This window comes from Myodes glareolus, chromosome 19, assembly GCF_982192425.1.
Source record: "Myodes glareolus chromosome 19, mMyoGla1.1, whole genome shotgun sequence".
Lineage (NCBI taxonomy): Eukaryota > Metazoa > Chordata > Mammalia > Rodentia > Cricetidae > Myodes > Myodes glareolus.
The window spans coordinates 47,374,039-47,396,804 of NC_142044.1; the positions used below are offsets into that span (position 1 = coordinate 47,374,039).

The 22,766-nt window shown below is 37.3% G+C and overlaps 1 protein-coding gene across 3 annotated transcripts in view; it reads right to left on the reverse strand.

Annotated features, from left to right (window-relative positions):
* Smc1b (structural maintenance of chromosomes 1B) overlaps positions 1-22,766 on the reverse strand; it is a 71,174-nt gene that overhangs the window by 47,434 nt on the left and 974 nt on the right. For 2 of the 3 annotated variants that reach the window (XM_085678537.2, XM_048444943.3), the window contains exons 1-9: positions 22,570-22,726; positions 16,534-16,722; positions 14,728-14,840; positions 14,442-14,645; positions 11,452-11,690; positions 6,521-6,779; positions 5,552-5,692; positions 1,471-1,553; positions 246-453 (exon numbers count right to left, since the gene is read on the reverse strand). In XM_085678537.2, the coding sequence (XP_085534663.1) occupies positions 246-453; positions 1,471-1,553; positions 5,552-5,692; positions 6,521-6,779; positions 11,452-11,690; positions 14,442-14,645; positions 14,728-14,840; positions 16,534-16,722; positions 22,570-22,678 (1,545 nt within the window). In that variant the 5' untranslated portion in view covers positions 22,679-22,726. Of the gene's footprint in view, positions 1-245; positions 454-1,470; positions 1,554-5,551; positions 5,693-6,520; positions 6,780-11,451; positions 11,691-14,441; positions 14,646-14,727; positions 14,841-16,533; positions 16,723-22,569; positions 22,727-22,766 lie in introns of those variants that run through there. The other variant, XM_085678536.2, reaches the window with a different exon arrangement.

A 22,766-nucleotide genomic window follows, 5' to 3' on the forward strand; every position in this document is an offset into this window, starting at 1 on the left:
ATCGTATACCGGTTAGGAAATGTGTTCGTGTAAATGTTTCTTTTCAATAGTTAACTTACAAACACAATTTGAAATTACTGCTTTCTCTATTTACTACATTTTAAATATAAAATTGTCAAATGTAGAACACATTTTAGAATATTTCTGTTTCTTTACAATGGTTATAATTTCAATCCTTGAGTAAGAGGACTATTTTCAGAAATGAGAAAGCATAGCATTTAAAATGAACTACTCATTCTAATTACCACGGAATCTGGGTAAAGTCTTTTAAGACTTTCCAGAACTTCAGCTCTCTTCCGCTGACGTTTTCCTTCATGGTTATCAATTCCAGCATTTTGTAATTCACTTCTAATAAGACCCAGTTCATCATTAACTTCAGACATTCTTGATTTTGTATTCTCAATTTCTTTTATCAGGGCTTCTTCTTGTTGTTTTTTGTCTTTCAAGCAATCCCTATAACAGTAACAACAACCAAAAATGTGAGAAGTAAAAGGTTAAAACAAGTCTTGTCTGGCACTGTACAAGAATGGTGTAGTGATTTATTAATTAAAAAACAAACACAAAAAACACCCAAAACTAAACAGGCAAAGGAGCTTTTGATTATTCTTTGTTTATTTGAAAATACATACTTACTATAATAGTAAGTATGAGACTGGAGAGATAGCTCAGTGGTTAAGAGCATTGCCTGCCCTTCCAAAGGTCCTGAATTCAGTTCCCAGCAACCACATGGTGGCTCACAACCATCTGTAATGAGATCTGGTGCCCTCTTCTGGCCTGCAGGCACACATGCAGACAGAATACCAAGAATACTGTATACATAATAAATAAATAGATTTTAAAAAAAGAGTAAGTATAGACCAATATAAACCAAGCAATCATCACATGCTTAATATCAATCAAAGTCAACTAAAATTCCTTAGTGGTAGATTAAATACTATATATTAGCTTTCATGATACAATTCCATATTATTTTTAAACTTTTTGAAATTTATTTTTACTTTATGAGTGTTAGCCTGTACATATGTCTGTGAATATTTATATAGTGCCCATAGAAGCCAGAGGAGGGCATAAGATCTTCTGGATCTGTTTCTACAGATGGTTGTGAACTCAACTGCCATGTGGGTACTTTGAAACAAACCTGGATCCTCTAGAAGAGCAGCCTGTGTTCTTAGCCACCGAGCCACCACTCCAGTCCCCACAATTCATTATTTATTCATAAAATTTCAATATCAAAAGGATAATTAAGAATTGTCATTGTTATATATTTATATTTTCAAATTTAAACACTTTACTCATTTTTATTTTCAATGTTTAAATATATTTATTACATGGTAAGTATAATTTTTAGCAATTTATAAAGAAATGAAAGACACTGGAGTGAGAATATCACACAATAGGAACATTCATTCACTAAAGAACACACTGGATCATTTAGATAAAAAATCCTGTAAAGATTGTTTTTCTACTTACATGCATGTTTTTGTATATTCCTCCAATTTCTCTATTCGTTTTTTATGCTCTTCTATTTGCTCTTTTATTTGTTTTAGATTTCCCTATAATAGGAAATAAAACTAAAATCAATTCCAACATTCCAAGCCAATAAAATGACACATCTAGAATTCATTATGTTGTAAGTAGTTAAATGCTTGAAATTTATCAAAGAATATGAGTATATGAAAATATTTAGGGCTTGTGTGATGGCTTATAAGGTAATGAACTGAGTTCAATCATTAGGACATAAGAGAAGGAAAATGCCAACTCTCTCAAGTTGTCTTGACTTCTATATGTGCATCACAATGTGCTTGGGCATTTACATGCACACACACAAATATATAAATATATGTAATACAATTTAAGAAAAAATATAAAAGAAAAATTTAATTTAAAAAAAGCTATCTTATATAGGGCTTTTACATCTCACAGATCTTGGGATCACAGACTTAATATTTAGTCTCCGGTAATTTTATTCATAAATTCAAACTTCAAACATATTATTTTTTAAAAATTTCTTTTGATTTGTTTTATGTGTGTTAGTATTTTCCTTCGTGTATGTATGTACACCACATTCATGGCTGGTACCCACAGAGAGAGTATCAGATCCCCTTAATCTGGAGTTATGGATTATTGTTAGCCACCATGTTAAGTGCTGGAAACTAAATCCTGAAATGTCAAGTTCTCTTAACCACTAAACCATTTCTTCAGCTCAAAAACATTACTTTCAAGTACCTGTACAGTTCTTATCTGTCTGTCAAGCTAATTCATTCAATAAGTATTTATTCACTGGCCAGACGCAGTAGGAACTAGAGATATAATAATGAGTGGGATAGAGTATGTGTCCTCAGGAAAAAACTAATTACAATAGAGTACTTAAGTATCACTATGATGCAAGAACCCAACAGGCACAAAGGGAGGACTTGGTGTAAACACTGCTCTATTTGTACTCTGCCATTAAATTCAAACTATGCAGAGCAGCAATATAAGTCACCTGAGAAAAAGCAAAGTCTAAGATGCCTGAAATCACATGCAGCACTGAGTCCGAAGCATACCATGTACTAGTGACTTTTACAATAATAATAAAACAGAACAATACGACAATTAAGTTCACTTGTAAATTATTTATTTTTGAATTTCCCACTCAGTTAGCCAGGGATAACTGGAATCATGGAAATTGAAACTGGAGGATCATGAGAGTAATCTCTACCAGATTTTTAACCTTTAACCTTTCTTCCCCATATAATCAATGATAATCCATGAAGCAAACGTCTATTGTGTTAGGTACCAAAGTTATAAAAATGAGCAAGACAGGTTGAGGAGATGACTCAGATGGCTACACAAATATAAGAACCTGAGTTCAAATCCCCAATAGCCACATAAAGTCAGGAGTGGCTATACACACTTGTAACCCCAGTGCTATTGGGATAGAGATAGGACAATTGCTAGGGCTTGGTGGCTGTTAGCATAGCTTCAGGTTCAGCATAAAACCTTGTCTAAAGGAAATTAAATTAGGACAACGATAGAGCAAAATACATGCTGTAATCTTCTGGGCTCTGTACCAATACAAACAGGCACATGTACTCACATGCAAGTACATATATCTTCCCCCCTCAAAAAAATAAATACATGCAAGACAGGTTTTTTTCTAATGGAATGCACATGCCAAAATTAAGAAGCCTAACATAGAAATTCTACTATTTCACTTAATAATTTCATTCCGAGCTAACTATGGTGGTACACACCTTTAATCCCAGTACCCATGGGGCTGAGGAAGGCAGGCCTCTGTGAGTTCAAAGCCAGCTTGATCTACATGGCAATCTCCAGGCCAGTCAGGGCTGACTCAAAAGGGAAAAAAATCCATTCAGGGCCAGAGAAATGGCTCAGTGATTAAGAGCACTGACTGATTTTGCAGATGCAAACTCTCCTAAGAGACATGCTTCCAGGAGAGAATAACTGAACAACAAATCAGGTAAGTCCATGAGGTCACTTATAGATTTTGACTTAAACTTTTTTTTGTTTTTTTTTTCTTTTTTCTTTTTTGTTTTTTTACCCTCCCGCTCCCCCCACTCCCTCTCCTCCTCCCTCACCATTCCCAAGAGCAGTCAGGGTTTCCTGCCCTGTGGGAAATCCAAGTTCCTCCCCCCTCCCTCCAAGAAGGGGGTCCAAGAAGATGAGCATCCAAACAGACCAGGATCCCATAAAGCCAGTACATGCAGACGAAACAAGACTCAGTGCCACTGTCTATGGCTTCTCATTGACTTAAACTTTTATGTGTAATTAGGGAGCCTTTGGTGGACTTAAAGAGCCAACTTCAGATTTAACTTAAAACATTATGGGTGCTATGCTGAGACTCTGTGCAAGATCAAGAGTAGTAGTTTAAAAAAAAGGGGGGGGGAGGGTGGTAGTAAAGAAAGCTAGTAGGCTACTAAACTGATTCAAACCAAAAATACAGTGATATGATCAAGAGTGATAACAGTAGAAATGGAAATACAATCAGATTCTTCTTATATTTTCCAGGTAAAGTCAAAAGTTTCCTACAAGAGAGTCAAAGGTTGGCTCCATATTTTTGACCTAAGTAACTAGTAAAATTAAAATGTTATAATCGTAGAGGGGAAAGACTGTGAAGTAAATTTTGGTGAAAAGTTCAATTTGGGGTCCAACGTTGATATATTTGCTCAACACCCAAACAGGAGAACCCAAAGTAGCATCTGGAGATATACATGATTGGAGTTTTGAAGATCTGAGAGATAGACGTTCAAATTTTTAGTGCAGTATTTAAATATGTATAACTACAGATTATCAAGTCAGTGGATACAGGTAAAAGAAAAACCATAACTTAGAAACAATAACAAGCTGGGCTTACAGCAGTACTTAGCATGCTACATACACAAATATCAGGGTATGCATAGTGAACCATCTTTGCTGAATGTGCAGTAACAGTAGTTTATACCCAATTAGAAAAAGAATTATGAAACATTAAGAGGGAGTGACTACTGAGTTTGTCCTTCACTGTGACATACTTACCCTCACGGTACAAATGCAAACTATAAGGCCCAGAGAAATCTAAATAATTTAGTTATTACTGAGATTATACACAGTAAGTAACAAGCAAGATGGGCAAGAATTTAAGAAAATAACACCACCTTAACAGTTGTTTCCAGCTGGGCACTGGTGGCGCACACCTTTAATCCCAGCACTTGGGAGGCAGAGGTAGGAGGATCTCTGTGAGTTCGAGGAGAGTCTGGTCTACAGAGCAAGTTCCAGGACAGGATCCAAAGCTACACAGAGAAACCGTGTCTCAAAAAACAAAACAAAACAAAACCCAAAACAAAGCAAACAAATAAAAAAACCAGTTGCTATTTCCAACATAGACTAGCTCCTTCTGCTTGGGCTACAATCATTCCTCATGATTGTTAGCCTAATTTGCATATTCTTACATAAAATGACAGATTATTTATATACAAACAACACATATCTCTTCCTGAATACTTTAAATCCTCTCTGGAAGACTTACAATACCTGGTACAGTATAAATGCTATATAAATAGATGTTATATTGTATTGCTTAGGAAATGACAAAAAGTACATTAAAATGCTCAGTAAATATATTTTTACCCTGACTATTGTTGATCTTCAGTTGACTCCATGGCTTCAGGACCCACAGATACAGAGAGCTGAATGTATCTAACATCCTCGATGACCTTGCAGTCATTTATATTACAAGATTTACTTTCCCCATCCTCCTCCTTGCTCTACTGAACTAAAGTGCACGCTCAGACCATGTTCATTACCATATAGATGTACAGAAAACATTCCCTGAACACACAAATGAAGGCACTGACTGCCTACTCTAACTATAAAAGTGTACTAATTATTTTGCTGTGCTAGAGAAATCAAACCCAGGACATCAGTACTCTATCACTAATCTATATGCTCCTAGCCCCTCAGAACTTCTAAAATTTGATATAAATCTATTTATATATTGAGAAAGTAATATAAAGGGGAGTAACATCTTACTGCAAATAATTCTAAATTATGACCATACAATCCATGGTACCTGAGTATCTCCATGCCTCCTTTTTTCAAATGCCAGTCTTTCTTTTTCTGCCTTCTGTTCCCACTGCAGTTTTTCCAGTTGTTGTGTCATTATAGCTACCTTCCGTCTTACTTGCTCCTTAAGTTCTTTGTAACGATCCAGCTACATAAACAGCATTGACATATTACTCAGCTAATGAAATTATCTGTACAACATCCTGTTCTCATTAAAATCTTTATACAAATTAGATCATTAGACATCTTCTCCAGGTAAAATATGTGAACTTAATATGATAGTCTCTTTATTAAAAATTCTTTAGATAGAACAACAAAGTAATGAAGACAAACTCTATAATTAAGTTCTCTGACAGAAAATCCTGAAAAAAGCCAATCTGGAGAAAATGGTACTTTCTATCTTAGTCACAATTACTTTGGTGTATGTATATTGTGACACAAGACTAGTTTAATTCAATGAAAGAAATGAATAATGATACTTTAATTAAAAGAATGCTTGAAAACTGAGTTTTTTTAGTTATGTTTTACTGATTAATAATTTTAATCATGTATACTGTCTTACATTGATTATTAACTCATAACTGAGCAGTTAAAATCATCTTAAGTAATTTCCTGTCAATTAAGTCTCTTCAAAGCTACATATATATGATCTTTAAGCTTATATAATATCCAACAGAATTGTTTTGTCTTTAATTTAGTAACAATTACTTAACTTTTATAACAGTATAATTCCAGGTAATACTGGGCTTTAATTAACTCAGAAATATTATAACACCATTTAACTATATGAAGGAAAAATAGCTTAGTTTCAAGATTAAATTTAGATTCTGTGAACAAATTAAAGAAAATTAAAAATTCCTACAATTTACATTCTAGGTATAACAACAAATTATCAGAGGTATCATCCTTTAGATTTTTTTAATTAAAAAAAGAAACTGAAATAGAAAAATGTTTCTAATATTTTCATTTTTTTCACCTGAGTATTTTCCAATTCAATGTCTCGTCCTTTATGTAAGACTTTTTCTTCCAATTGCTTTTCAAAACTTCGCCATGCTCTATCTAAATCAACCAGTTCTGCCTCTAAGGTTTGAATGTCATCTTCCTGCTTAGAACATTGTTTTTCATTGTCTGTTATCAATTTCTTAGATAAATCCAATTTCTTGAGATGGTGAGAAGTATTTTCTTTAGCTTTAATATACTGAGGCCTCTTCTGATTTAAAATTGCTTCAAGAGATCTAAAAAGGAAAAAGCAATTCTTATGAATTTATTTTAGCATATAAAGAAAAGTAATTCATCTATTATTTATTTACATTTTTAGTTTTGGAGACAGGGCTCAAAATGGAGCCCTGATTGGACTGGAACTAGCTAAGTATACAAAGCTGGCCTTGAACGAAGAGATATTCCTGTCTCCCATGTACTAGGAACAAAGGCATGAGGCACCAAGCCTGGCTAAAAGAAATTTCAATTAAATATCATTCAAAAATAAATTCTAAAAATTAACTTGCAGAGACGGCTGTAGCCACCAAGCTGTAAAACATTCACTATGTTCCCTTTTATAAGGGCCGTCACCCACCTATCATATCTCTCTCCTCTCCTGCTGCTCCTGTCTCCAGAGACATCTCCCCCCTCCCCCTTCCTTCCTTTTATATTCTCTTTCCCTTAATAAAAGTCTCTCCACGTGAACTCTGTCTTATGACATCGTTCTCTAGTGCACTGCTTTTTCTAAATTACTACCTTGTCTTCCTGAGCAGGGAAGGCTCTTCTGGCTCTTCTTCCCGCCTGCAGTTAGTTTGAGGCATGCCTTGACCCTGAAACACAGCCTTGCTTCTCCAGATAGCTGGGTCCCTCCATCCAAAACCGGCAAGATTGGTGAGCCCCTCCCACTTCCCCACCTTTGGCTATTTCCTGAGTGAGGACAAATCTAGTCTCTTTTTTTTTTTTGTCTTTTTATTTTATTTTATTTTAAATTTATTTATTTTTTTATTATTATTAAATTATAAAAGTTTCCATTTCAGCCCCTCCTCCCACCACCCTCCCACTCCCCCCACTCCCTCTCCCCCTCCCTCTCCATCCCCCAGAGCAGTCAGGGTTTCCTGCCCTGTGGGAAGCCCGAGTTCCTCCCCCCTCCCTCCAGGTCCAGGGCAAATCTAGTCTCTTGAGCGTGGTTTCTCTCACTTTTTTGGCAGAGTTCACTGAAAGGTAATCACTTCACGCTGGTACCCTACCCACCTGCTCCACCTTTAACTGATCTACTTTCTCCTTCACTGGCAGCTTTGCCTTCCATTCAATATTGTCAATTGGGTCTCTGGCGGGGTTACCCTTCTCTGACCATTCCCCTGGATGTGAGGCTTCATTTCTCAAGAACAGCCTTCTCCTTGTCTTCTGGCTTTTCTCAAAGTCCTGGTACCAGGTGACTGTGTCTCTCGGGCTCAGAGTCCTTGGCATCTGTCCTTTGCATGAAAACCCAATGGACTTCCTATACCTGTCTTGAAATTGACCCCTGAATTCCTGGGACACTAGAAATTATAGACCCTTGGTTCTTCTCTGCCTCATTCATGGGAACTGTGTGTCATTATTTATACTTCTTGCTCCCATTGGGATGCTTTTTTGGAGACCCACTGATCCTCATCACCTATTTCATTAGGTGAATGGGAATATAAGAGGGAAGGGGAGGGGGGAGACTGGCCTCTGAGGACTGAAGGACTGAGCAGCAGGACAGAGAGGGAGGGAGGGAGGGAGAGGGAGGAAGAGGGAGGGAGAGAGAAGAGGGAGGGAGGGAGGAAGAGAGGGAAGGGGGGAGGGAGAGAGATGGGAGGTGTCCAGGGTCCTTTTAAAAGGGAATGTAGTGAATATGCACAGGTAGTGCTCTCAGAAGCTATAGCTGAGGACATATACTCCAAGGTCAAGCTAGTACAGATGCCTAAATACTAACATCTATAGTTGCCAGAAGTTGGGCAAGGGAGAGGGGAAGAGTTGAATAGTAGAAGCAAAAGGATATTTTTTAAGTGGTTAAACTGTGAATTTGTCAAAATCAAAGGAACATTATAGCACCAAGAGTGAACCTCAATATAAACAAATTTTTTTAAAAAAAACTGATATAGGAGAGTTAGGAATAACAAATGGAATGTAAAATGTAACCAAAGTCTAATTTATTACAAATGTATCAAACAACTTTTCTGGTGGGATGGGAAGAGAAAGTGGTGGCTTAAGTAATTTTTAGAAGATTTTAAATTATGTTTGTATTTGTATATGGGTATGTACACTAAGTGAAGGTGCCTCTGAAGAACAAAGATGTCAGGTTCCCCAGAGCTGGAATTACAGATGGTTATTAAACGTGTTAAGAATTTAATTCTAGTCATCTCCAAGAGCAATACACTCAACTCCTAAGCAATTTTTCTAGACCGCCTAGCCAAAGTAATTTTCCATAAACTTTAGAAGAAGATAAGTTGATTGGTGATGGTGCCTGCCTTTAATCCCAGCACTCAGGAGGTAGAGACAGGTGGATCTCTGTGTTGGGGCCTGTCTGGTCTACAGAGTGAGTTCCAGGACAGCCAGGGCATTTATACAGAGAAACCCTGTCTCAGAAAAACAAAACAAAACAAAACAAATACAATTATACAGAAGCACTGTATTCTAGGTGTAAATTGTTTCTTGAGGGGAAATGGGCTGACAGTTCTGATACTGCTATAAATGACAACTGAAACTAAATACTTGTGGGGTTGGAGAGACGGCTCAGTAGTTAAGAGCACTAACTGCTCTTCCAGAGAAACCAGGTTCAATTCCCAACTCACCACTGTTAGTTCCACAAAACCAATGCACTAAAAATAGATAAATTTTTCTTTTTAAAAAAGAAACTGAACACTTAAACCAATAGCAGAATTAAAGTCTTGTTTTCAAAAAGGAGCTTCTAGAAAAACATAAGGCTAAGCAGAGGCAGGTGGATCTCTGTGAGTTCGAGGCCAGTCTGGTCTACAAGAGCTAGTTCCAGGACAGGCTCCAAAGCTAAACAAAAAGAGAGAGAGAGAGAGAGAGAGAGAGAGAGAGAGAGAGAGAGGGAGGGAGGGAGGGAGGGAGGGAGGAGGGGGAGGAGGGGAGGGGAGGGGAGGGGAAGGGAAGGAGAGGGAAGAGAAGAGAAACAGAAAGCTACACATAACCCATGGGGTAACAGATTAAAGTTGAGAGACATCAGTATGATTCTTGCTTATGTTGATATGAATACAAACATCTACCTAGGAACTATTTATAGAAATGCATATAATTGGATGCTCCAATGATACAGTTGGTGAGTGATCAGTACTTATACAGAAATATGTATATACAAGTTAGTATATATAACCATACTTCCTAATCTGCCAGATGAGAAAGTCTAGAAACAGTATTAATGACCACTAGGATAGCCAGGGTTACACAGAGAAACCATGTCTTGGAAAACAAACAAACAAAAACTTTACAAATAACTGAGATAAACCTCTTGTGCAGAAATACAAATATATCATATGGACTTTGCCTCAAAGTGGAGAAACTCTCACCTCTGTGTCAGTTAGAGGACTAACTTTACTGTAGAGAAACCTGACAAGCACAATCTTAACTTAGTCATCTCAGTCAACGAGTGATATCATGTTGATATTATACACAGGATATGCCTAGAATATGCTCAATGATATTTTACTTCACCTTCAGAAAACCGCCTATAAAAAGCTTACAACAATATTTCTTCAAAACTGCCATGTTGATAAACTGTCACAGCCCAAAGGAGACGAAGAACAAATAACTAAATGTAATACATGGTATTCTGGGCCAGAAAAAAAGGATGTTAAGCAGACATTAGGAAAATATGAATGATATGTAGATGTAATTAATATGTATCAATGTTGATTTATAAATTCTTGACTATACTAATGCAATATGTTAGTAGTAGGAAAAACAGCACGGACATATGGGAGAAAGGTACCATATTTATAATTTTTCTGTATATCTAGAGACATTACAAACTAAAATTTACATTTTATTTTTTAAGATTTATTTATTACATACAGTATTCTGTCTGTATATATGCCTGGAGGCAGAAGCAGGTGCCAGCTCTCATTACAGATGGTTGTGAGCCGCTATATGGGTGCTGGGAATTGAACTTAGGAGCTCTGGAAGAGCAGCCAGTGCTGTTAAACACTGAATAATCTCTCCAGCCCTAAAATGTCCATTTTATAAAGTAAATTTCCACTAGGGATGGTAGTGTACACTTTTTATCCCAGAACTCAGGAATCAGAAGGAGGCAGATCCCTATGAGTTTGAGGGCAGTCAGGGCTGGCTACACAGTGAGACTATGTCTCAAAACAAGAAAGAACAAAACAAAATAAATAAATACATACATACAAATTTTAAAAAAGTTCATCTGTAGGTTCTCAGAAAGTCTGACAAGTTCTTTAGCACTGCTGAAATCTTCATTGGAATATGAAAGGAGCATTATATAAATAGGTCCCCAGCCACTTTACAGTGATTCTTAGTAAAATTCTTGCTCTAAGAAGTAATTTTTACACTGATAAATACAGCTCAGTGGTAAACTTCTTGCCTACAGAGTGTGAAGGTCTAAGTTCAGTACCCAGTACTGTCTCCTGAGCATATTAACTTCTAAAGTGTCAATTATATTTTCTCAATTTATATGAAACTCAACCTTTAGACTAGAGAAATGACTCAGTGGGTAAAGATACTTGCTGACAAAATTAACCTGAGTTCAATTCCTAGAACCGACATGGTGAAAAGATAAACTTGACTTCTGTAGGTTGTCCTCTGGTCTCCACATGCATGCTACAGTAAGGATGAGCTGGCACACACGAGCATAAGCAGATTAAATAACTGCCATAAAAAACTTTTTTAAAAGTCTAACTGCTGATATCTATTTTAAAAACTTACTTCAGTTCTTTTTCCGTTTGCTGTAGTTGCCTACTTAATATGCCATGATCCTTTTTCTTAGCTTTAATTATGTTTTCATGGTGAGAAAGAGTGTTTTTTACAACACTCAAATTCCTGTCCATATGCTCTAATTCAGTGTTCAGAACATTAATTTTTTCCTCGTTGTAATATAGTTGGAAAAGCATCAGTTGTATCTTGTTTATTTTCAATTCTTCAAGAAGACTTTGGTAACGTTCTGCCTATAAAAACAGTAGAAGAGAAGGTAAAAGGGTATATATTTAAGCTTCTGTTCATGACCTCTATAGTATATTATCACATCATTGCTAATGAAATTTGTCATAGAAAAGCATTATCTCTTCCCTGTTTTCTCTGATTTTCTTGGAGAGACGGACAAGGTTTCATATAGTCCAGCTAGTCTTAGACCTTCTATCCAGCTGAGGATACCCCTGGACTTCTGATTTTCCTATATATCTCCCAAGTGCTGGAAATACAGATGTGAACCACCACATCCATCCAAGTGAGATTATTCCTGACAAAAGTAGAATTACTGAAAGGTTTCTTAATATACTTCTAAAATAAAACAGCAATCAAGAAGTGAGTCTGCATTCATGCGCTCAGTGACCAGGTTATGACAGTAAAGTACCACCTGTCAACATGGGTTCTCAGAAAGTCTGACAAGTTCTTTAACACTGCTGGAATCTTCTTCACTGGAATACGAAAGGAGCATTACATAAATAGGTCCCCAGCCACTTTACAGTGATTCTTAGTAAAATTCTTGCTCTAAGAAGTAATTTTTACACTGATAAAACTAACAGGAATATTAAATTTTAATTAAACACGAAAAGGAAGAATTCTCAACATTTGTGCTAGCAATAAAGAAAATAAGGGAGTGGGCCACCAACTCATGAGGTGGGGTCCTCGTCAACAAAATTTCACTAGCAACTTGTAAACAGATGCCTGCCAAAACTATTGTAAAAAAATAATCAGAAAGTTGGACTATTCTAATTGTCTTTATGAAAATGTTTTACTTTCTTCTATTTTAAAAGCTGTTTCAGTATGCTCTAAATACTATGCTATTACTTAAGGCCCATCCCTTTTCACTAACAAAATACAGAACATAATATACACATTTACAATATGAAGAAACTGAGCAATAAGGAACACATTCATCTTTCATTTATTTTCTCAAATATTTTCTGAGCTACATGGCAGATCCTGCTCTATGTGTTGGGAAAATGATTGAGAATGAAATGAGACAAATCATCCTTTTTCTTACAAAGCTTATATTCTAGTTTTTCTAATAGAAGGCAAAGGACTCAGAGACTGCTAAAAACACAAACAAAAACAAGGCAATTTTATATAGAATTATGTTACAAAAGAAACTAAATTAGTAATATGATAGAAAGTAGGAGATAATAATTTAAATGGGGCTCTGAATAATAAGTACTTAATGAGGAAGTGGATTGGGGAAAGCTTGAATTACAATGCATTACCCATGTTAAAAAAAATTAGAAATGTTTGTGAGAGTACAGCTATGTTCCATTAAGCCAGACATCAGAGAATATAAAAACATACAATGTTGTTCTTGTAATTTATTTTGGAAATGTAGTTATTTTTCATTGATATATTAGCTATGCTAACATGAAATGATTTTAACCAATTAAAAATTATTGAGTCTTAATTTAAAACAGAAAAACATAGTTTTTCTTCAAACATAGCTGAAGAGATGGCTCAGCAGTTAAGAACACTGATTGCTCTCCTAGAGGACTGGGCTCGATTCTTAGCTCCCACATGGTGGGAGTTTGCAACTCCAGTTCCAGAGGAGCCATTGTTGTGTGAGAGGGCCTGCTTTAAGTCCTGGCCGTCCAGCTAGCTTATGCCTGAAATAACTACACAGAAACTGTATTCATTTAAACACTCCCTAGCCCATTAGCTCTAACTTCTTATTGGCTAATTCTTACATCTTAATTTAACCCATTTTCATTAATCTGTGTATTGCCACCTGACTGTGGCTTACCAGCATGAGTCTAACCAGCTGATGTCTTAGGCAGGAGAACCATGGTGTCTGCCACACTGCCCTTCTTCCCAGCATTCAGTTTGGTCTACTCTACCTATCTAAGTTCTGTCCTATCAAAATGCCAAGGCAGTTTCTTTATTCAACCAATGAAAGCAACACATAGACAGAAAAACCTCCTACACCAATCCATTATCCTCTTCTGGCCTCTACTGGCACCAGTCACATGGTACACGTGAGCATACACACACACACACACACACACACACACACACACACACACAGACAAACCATCCATACACATAAAAATAATAAAATTGAAATATAAATATACAAATATCAGTAATACAATTTGTTATGAAAAACTCTTTGGCAGTCCTCAGTAACTTTTACAAGTATATAAGAATCAAGATCCAAAAGTGTTGAGTACCTCTGCTATATTGTCTTATATGGCATACAGAAAAAATTTATCTTGGGGCAACAAGATGGCACAGCAGGTTAAATGTACTTGCTGTCAAGTTTGGCAGTTTGCATTCAATCCCCAAGAACCACATAGTGAAAGGGACCCCTGACTCCTGCAAGGTGTCCTCTGACCACCAAATATGGATCTATGGTACACATAAACACACAAAATAAATGTTGAAACTACCTTTTCAAATTTTTATTGAATGCCAGGTTTTGATTCACATTATTGATGGAATCTTTTAGTACCACACAGCCAATAATTTGGGCTTTTTGTTTGTTTTTAGCTTTTTTTGAGACAAATTTTCTCTGTATAGCCCTGACTATCCTGGAACTAGTTCTATAGACCAGGCTAGACTCAAACTAAAGAGATCTGTCTGCCTCTGCTTCCTGAGTGCTGGGATTAAAGGTGTGCACCACCATTCCTGACTAATAATTTATAATTTTACAACAGAATTTTTTCTATTGAATATGTACTTACTGTACTGCAAGATATTACTTCAGAACATCTTACCTCTTCTTTCTCAATTTTTGCATGCTTCCGCTCTGCAGCTACATTTTTTTTCCGATTAAAATGAAATTGTGCATCTTCTTCAGCTTTTTGTAACATCTTTTTCTTTGCCTCATATTCTCCTATAAACTCTCCTGAAGTACTGATTTCTTCAAAAAACTGAGTTCTCTCTTTGGGTTTTTTCATAGAAATTGACTCTACAGTTCCCTATTAACAACAGTAAAGCACAACAGCATGTAAAATATGATAACATGTTTTAAAAACAGACCAAATGAATATAACTACTTACCTGAAAAACTAGACAGTTCTGTGCTTTGATGATTATGCCTATCTTTTCCAACTGTGCTACATATGCAGAACGAGTCACAGGTCTATCCCCAAAATGAAATTCTGAGCATCCCCCTAAAATAAACAAAATAAACCACTGTAAAATGTTTTTACTGAACTAGTTTTACAATAAAATAACTAATACACCAATACATAAACTCTTTTCATTACTCAACAAATATTATATATTATATGCTAAAGATTATTTCATGGCAGTAACAGATAAAAAGTGTTTTATCTCAAAGAGTTCGTATCTTAGAGATAAAAAAATATTTAAATAAAATAAATAGCATGTGAGAAAGTGGCATCTTGCTGTTGGATAATCCTTCCATACTCTGTGCATATGTATCCCTCGCACTGGTTAATAATAAAGCTGAGTTGGTCTATAGCCAGGCAGAATAAAGTTAAGTGGGAAAGTCAAATGGAGATACAGAGAGAAAGAAGGGTGGAGTTGGAGGGAGACTTGAGCCAGCCACCCAAGATGCAAGATACCAGAGGACTAGTAAAGCCACGGCAATGTGGAAATACATAGATTAATAGAAATGGGTTAATTTAAATGTAAGAGCTAGTTACAAATAAGCCTGAGTTATCAGTTGAGCATTCTGTAATTAATATAAGTCTCTGTATAATTATTTGAAACTGGGTGGTTGGTACAAAAGGAAAGCTCTGCCGTAGTTCACAGTATCTATAAGGAACAAAGGGATGTCTCTTCATGTGGGAGAAGTTATTTCAACTTTGAATACAGTGAATAAAGAAATTTTTATTGAAATGGAGAATTTTCAAATAAAAAGCCAAAGGTTAAGTATGGTGACATATTCCAGCACTTTTAGGAGGATCACTTGTACTTGTGTTAACAGCACATTGAGAGCTCATCACAATCAATAAATGTCCAAAAGGGAGCGAGAAAATTGACCGAAGATTACTCCAAGTGATAAAATGCAGAAATATTTAGATTATATATATCATATATATAAATATATATATATAATGTAAATTGGTAATACAGTTTTCATACTTTAGAAATGTAGTGAAGTCAGACATGGTAGCACATGTGTGTGATATCTGCACTTGAGAACCTAAAAAGGATTGTAAGATAAAGGTCAGTTGGACTACATATCAAGACCCAGTCCAGAAAGAGAGGGAGGGAGGGAGAGAAGATGGAATATTTATTCTAGTGAACTAGAAAGAAAACAGCAACAAGTAAAAACAATAAAATGTCTATCTTTATGTATAAAGTCATTTTATGACTTTAACATTTTGCATGATATAATTACAGATGAGCTATAATAGTAACACGGGGAATTCATGAATAAATAAGTAATAAATAATAAGAAATAAACATTGTATTCAAGTTGCTTTTATGTATATATAAGCCAAAATATATTTATTTACAAGAAAACAAGCACAGAGAAGCAGAGAAAGCAATTTAATGATGTCTCTACTTAGAGACAGGCTCCCTCCTTCATCTTAAGTAAATATTCAAGTATAAAACTGTTACTTGACAGCATTTAATAAGTATTTAATACTGTAAGAGTATTACAGTATTAAATAAGTAAAGTAATAAGTAAGAGTATTTAATAGGAACTAAAACAGTTTCTGTTATTTGCTTCTAAGAAAAAGAGTCTGTTACTCACTATTTCAGTGATTAGTAGTAAGTCTCACACTTCAAAGAAAGAGCAGTCAATCTGACTCTAAACGAAAATTCACACACACTCTCTCTCACACTCACACATTCACACATTCACATTCACACACACACACACTCTACCTCGGATAATCCTTGTAAATGTTTTCTCTTCCCCACTGTCCTCTATGTATATAATTGTGACACTTGCAGAAGAAGAAACCGGTTTTCCAATATGTGCTCCATGAATAAGTTCTTGAATACTTTTTACTCTTAAATTAGTTGTTTTTTCTCCCATTACAAAACTAAGTGCATCCATTACATTTGATTTTCCTGGAAGAAGAAAGGAAGATGAAGATTCTTTTTATTTATTTATTTGGATAATTTTTTTTTTGTACCCTGGAATCACTTTGTAGACCAGGCTGACCTCAAACTCACAGAGATCCACCTGACTCTGCCTCCTGAGTGCTACTATTAAAGGCATATGCAGCAACCACCCAAAAGATTCATTCTTAATGACTGAAAAACCTTCTGAGAGTCAAAGAATTTAAATCACCAATTGAAGTGAAATATAGCCAATATGCAAGTCTCAGAAGCCTTGACTGGTCAATGTTCAAAATCTATGTGATTGAAAAAATTCCAGGTAGGTGGATTATTTCTCCTATGTAGCTGTGGCAGGAAGATGTGAAAGTAAGGATACAAACACATGAATCAAAAGCCAATTAACTACATAAAATTAAACAAAACAAACATGGACCTGAGCTCTATTGCTGGATATCACACAGGGCAAATCACTTAACTTCCCTATTTCAGTAACACCCATTTTATAAGTTGGGAAATGATATATAGACATTATAACAGCACCAAACCCCTCTATATTTAAAAAAAATTTAAAAGCTAGCTGGGTAGTGGTGGCACATGACCTTAATCCCAGCACTTGGAAAGCAGATCTCTGCAAATTAAGAGACCAGCCGGATCTACAGTGTGAGTTCCAGGACGGCCTGGGCTGTTAACATAGGGAAACCTTGTCTAGAAAAACAAAGAAAAAAAACAAAAAAAGTTAAATGTTAACTGAATGTAAGATCTTCTCAAGGTATAAACTGAGACTGCTAGAATCTTCATGTTTTAATACTTGGATCTGGGAAAGGTTTTTACACTGGTAAGAATGTAAAAAAAACTTGGTGAGAGCTTGGTGGTGGCGCATGCCTTTAATCCCAGCACTCAGGAGGCAGAGGCAGGTGGATCTTTGTGAGTTCAAGGCCAGCCTGTTCTACAAGAGCTAGTTCCAGGACAGGTTCCAAAGCTACAGAGAAACCTTGTCTCAAAAAACCAAGCCAAGCCAAACCAAACCAACAACAACAAAAAACTTGATAAGACAGGACTATGTGCTTCCTTTCTAGGAGTCTGGAATTTGGGTATGTGCTAGGAAGAGGATATGACCATCTCCCAGTAAAAAACCCTATGCATTGAGTACATGCATTTCAACATGAGAACTTACTGCTGAAGAATTTGGCTTTTCCTGTTGCTGAGTTTGCTTTGTACCTCTCCACTGTCATGCATGACAACCCTGAGTAAATTCTATGTCACACACTGAAGGATCAACCAGCAAATCACCAAATCAGAGGGTAGTCCTGGAAACCTTCAACCCCATTGGTAGATTTACTGTATGGGGAAACTTAAAGATGAGTTCTATAAAAACTATAAAATTTGTGTCTAAGTCAGCTGTGGTGGAGCACACCTTTAATTCCAGCACTTGGGAGGCAGAGGCAGAGGCAGGTGAATCTCAGTGAGTTTGAGACCAGCTTGGTCTATATAACAAGCTTCTGGTCAAGGCTACATAGTGAGATCCTGTCTCAAAAAACTAAACAAATCCCTTATTTTTGAAACAAGGAATTCAAATATTTTATCTCTTCACCAAGTAAATCCTTTCCTACACAAAGGTTCTACTATTTTCCTAGAACTTAAGTGAATTAATTGGCTGGCTGCTTCCTGCTTTTGCTCCAATTGTTTTCAAACTAGCCAGTTGCCAAGACTGTCAGGGTAGACCCCAGCTTACGGGAAAAAGACTCAGACACTACCTGCCTTAGAAAAAACAAATACACTTCCAGTCTCAATGAGCTTGCTCTTCCAAGCACATTCACCTGATCAAGATACTAGTTAAGATACTTCAGCTGGAGTGGCAGTCTTTTTCTTTGGGATCCCAAACTTATTTCTAATATTACACAATTATAAACCCATAAATAGCTGAAATTCCAAGATACAATGTCAGTTCAGCTTTTACACAAGCAACGCGAACTTCCAGTGCCGGAAATTAATGTAAACTAAGATGGTCCTAGAGGGCTAGAGTCATTCTAAAATGAACAATAATAAGCTTTTAAAATGCTGCAAAACAGCCAGGTGGTGGTAGTGCATACCTTTAATCCTAGCACTAGGGAGGCAGAGACAGGTGGATCTCTGTGTTCAAAGCCAGACTGGTTTACAGAGAGTTCCAGGGCTCCACAGAGAAACACTGTCTCAAAAAAACAAAACACCAAAACAAACAAACAAACAAGCTGCAAAAACCATGGCTTTTGGAGATTGATAAACTTCACATTGAAAGCTACTGTGAAGCACATGTAGGACAAAATGAACATTCATTGAACTGAATTATTAACTGCGGCAGTAATGAAGCCAAACAGCAACACCTTTTGATGAACTCTCATTTAAAATTTTTCCCATTTAAAGTTTTCACTCAGTTTATATGTTCAAACTGTGGTTTTCTTTTTTTGATACAGGGTTTCACTATGTTGCCCTGGCTACCCTGGAACTCCCTGTAGGCCAGGACGGTCTCAAACTCACAAATCCTGCTTTTGTATCCTAATTGCTGGGATTAAAGGCGTGCACCACCATACCCAGGTAAAAAGATATTTTCTTAAGACAGTCATATAATATGTAAAAAAGGCAATTACTTATGTAAAGTGCTAATCTGTCAACTAATGTTAACAACCATCTGTTATAAAGAAAAATGAACAAACCAAGTCAGAAGACTGACGATATCTGCCATGAATAATTTTAAAAAGTACATTAGGAAAGCAGCTATTCTTTTTTTTTTTTTTTTGATTTTTGAGACAGGGTTTCTCTGTAGTTTTTGGTGCCTGTCCTGGAACTAGCTCTCGTAGACCAGGCTGGCCTCGAACTCACAGAGATCCGCCTGCCTCTGCCTCCCAAGTGCTGGGATTAAAGGCATGCGCCACCACCGCCCGGCCTGGAAAGCAGCTATTCTGAAAGAGAAACATTTTAGGCTACGGTAGCTTAACACAGATGAACCAAGATTTGAAAACTTTTATTATAAAAGTTACACTATTGTTCTTTCATTCCTTTTTGATTTCAGCTCCTCAAAACATAACTCTGTACCTCTCTTTTGGCTATTCCTTTCCTAGTTCAAATTCTTAAGTTTCTTCAATTTTGATCTCTTCGCCATCAAAATAGTCAATCATCCTACAAACATTGTCTGAACATATACCAGGCACTCTGTTAAGTACCAGGGTTTAAAAAAAGCACTAAAATATAGGTTTTGCACTATTAAAACTTAATGGAGACCATAGCTTTGGACTATCTTCATAACTAGATACCAGACTATGAGACCAAACCAAATAAAACAAGTCATGTAAGTTCTATACAGTCAAACTAAACTTCTAAGGAAGCCAGTAAATTTCCATATATATTGGCTTGTCCTGAAAGCTAGAAGATCACAACAACCAATTAGAGAGTCCAGTCTTCCTCAGTTGGGTATAAGGAAAGTAACCTGTTATAACTCACTGTTGGCCAATCCAACTTTTTATTGTTCTTATAAAAGCCAACCGCTCTGTTATTCCTAGTAGAATACTGATTCTCCTTCATAGAATGATGCTACAATCACAAACAAAAGTCAATTAGCTCTTTAAATTTGTTGTAGTTTTTTTTTTGCACTGCCCTAGGTGCTTACAGTGGGGTAATGGGGTCAATTTGTTGAACCACTTTTGGTGCTGAACACCTACTATCTGTTATTTTACTTTTTTGCAACAATTTCTGTGAAATTGGTATTTGCATTTTACAAATGAAGAGGCACAAATTCAAACATGTTTTAGAGTGAAATATTTGATTCCTAAAATACATGTTGTTTCCAATATTTTAAGGAAATACTATAACTTCTAAGGAAAATGTGAAATATCACAGAAACACCTAACAGAAGCACCAATAGCTAGAGATCAAGCTGAATTTTTTAAAAAAATTATTATAAGTGTTTTGTTCGCATGTATGTATGCACACTACATGTGTGCCTGGCGCCTACAAAAGTCAAAAGAGATTGTAAAGATTCCTTGGAACTAGAATTACAATGGTTGTGATGCTGGAAACTAGATCCAGGTCCTCTGAAGAGTAGCTAGTATCTGTAACCACTGAGCCATTTCTCTAGCCTGAGTTAGCTTATTAGGAAATAATTCTAGGTTAAGTTTCAAGGAGCAAATCAATTGAGAGGGGAGTGTTAAAGCTAAATATATCATCCCAGGAAAAGAGAGTAACTTGATCATAGGTACAAATAAATGAGAGAGCTTGGTGCTATTCCAGTTTTTTTTTTTAAAAAAGCAGAATATTGTTTTTATACTTGCGAGTGTAAAAGGAGAAAGGCTAGATTATCTAAGAATTATAACATACTACATTAAAGGAAATGAACTTTATGTTTAGATTATGGGAAGCCATAGAGGATTTAAAAATAAAAGCACTGTGCTAAATTAATATGAATTTAAAGGATATAACATTCTGATACATTGTGCAAGTTTGAAGTGGAAAGGGTTCTGGCTGAAGGTTGTTTTGGAATTAATTGAGAAAACCTGAATTTGATCATCAGATGAGCATTTAAGAAAAGGCTAATCTTCTGAAGAAGAAATAATACGTATTAACCGTTTTCATTTGTTTAAAGTTTACATAGAGCAAAATCTGTACAGCTATGCCCCAAAGGAACAGAGTCATCATCTCCGAATTATAAATAAATGTTTGATTTTCTATTATTTATTTATTTATTTGTTTGTTTTTTCGAGACAGGGTTTCTCTGCAGCTTTGGAGCCTGTCCTGGAACTAGCTCTTGTAGACCAAGCTGGCCTCAAACTCACAGAGATCTGCCTGCCTCTGCCTCCTGGGTGCTGGGATTAAAGGTGTGCGCCACCACCACCCGGCTTGATTTTCTATGCTTAATTTGAAGTTTTTTATATTACATGTATACTATTTTTATATGAAATTTTTTTTTAAAAAAAAACATTAACTGCCGGTTGGGCTTAACAATCATTTGTTGAAAAAGACGAATAAACCAGTCTGCAGCAGTCAGACTGAAGACCTCTGCTGTGAATGATTTCACCAACCAGGAAACCGCCTTTAGAAATTACCTTGTGGGCACTACATTCCCTTTCTTTATATTAACCATGCTTGGGTTACACGTGTTTTCTTTTGTTTTGTTTTTCCCAACAAAGGCCAAATCCACTTCATGCCTAGCATTTGCTGTCGTTGGGGTGGGCGCTGGAAAGCTCCGGAAGGAGGACTGGGGACAGGTGAGGGCAGCCAGGCAGGGCGGTGGAGTCTGGGGAAGCGGTGAAACCTTGGGCCAGGGTCAGGCCTACAACGGGGTGGGGGTTGGGGTGGCTCGGTCCCCTCAGGACGGCAGCAGGGATTGGGGGTGACCGGGTCCCCCTCTGGTCTACAGCGGTTTGGGGAAAGGCTCAGTCCCCTCAGGACGGCAGCAGGGATTGGGGGTGACCGGGTCCCCCTCTGGTCTACAGCGGTTTGGGGAAAGGCTCAGTCCCCTCAGGACGGCAGCAGGGATTGGGGGTGACCGGGTCCCCCTCTGGTCCACAGCGGTTTGGGGAAAGGCTCAGTCACCTCAGGGTGGCAGCAGGGATTGGGGGTGACCGGGTCCCCCTAGGCCAACGACAGGAGAGAGCAGGCGCCCCGGGGCTCCTCGCGCCTACAGCGGTAGGGGGGGGTGGACTTGGTCCCCTCTGGGCGACAGCAGGGATTGGGGATGACCGGGTCCCCCTCGGGCCTACAGTGGGGGTTGGGGTGGCTGGGTTCCCTCCAGGCCAACGACAGGGGAGAGCAGGCCCTCGGGACTCCTCGGGTCTACAACGGGAGGCAGTGTCCCCTCGGGCTGAACTGCTCTGGGGCGCTGGTTACCAGAGCCGTTGGGGCCGATGATGCAGGTGAACCTCTTGAAGGGACCGATGACCTGGCGGCCTCGCCACGACTTGAAATTCTCCACGAGCAGCAGCTCAAGGCGCCCCATGGCTGTCCTCCGCGCCTCAGCCGCTTCCTCGTGCGCCAGTGAGGAAAAGCGCGGGAAGCGCTTTGCCAAGTCTCGCGAGACTCGTGCG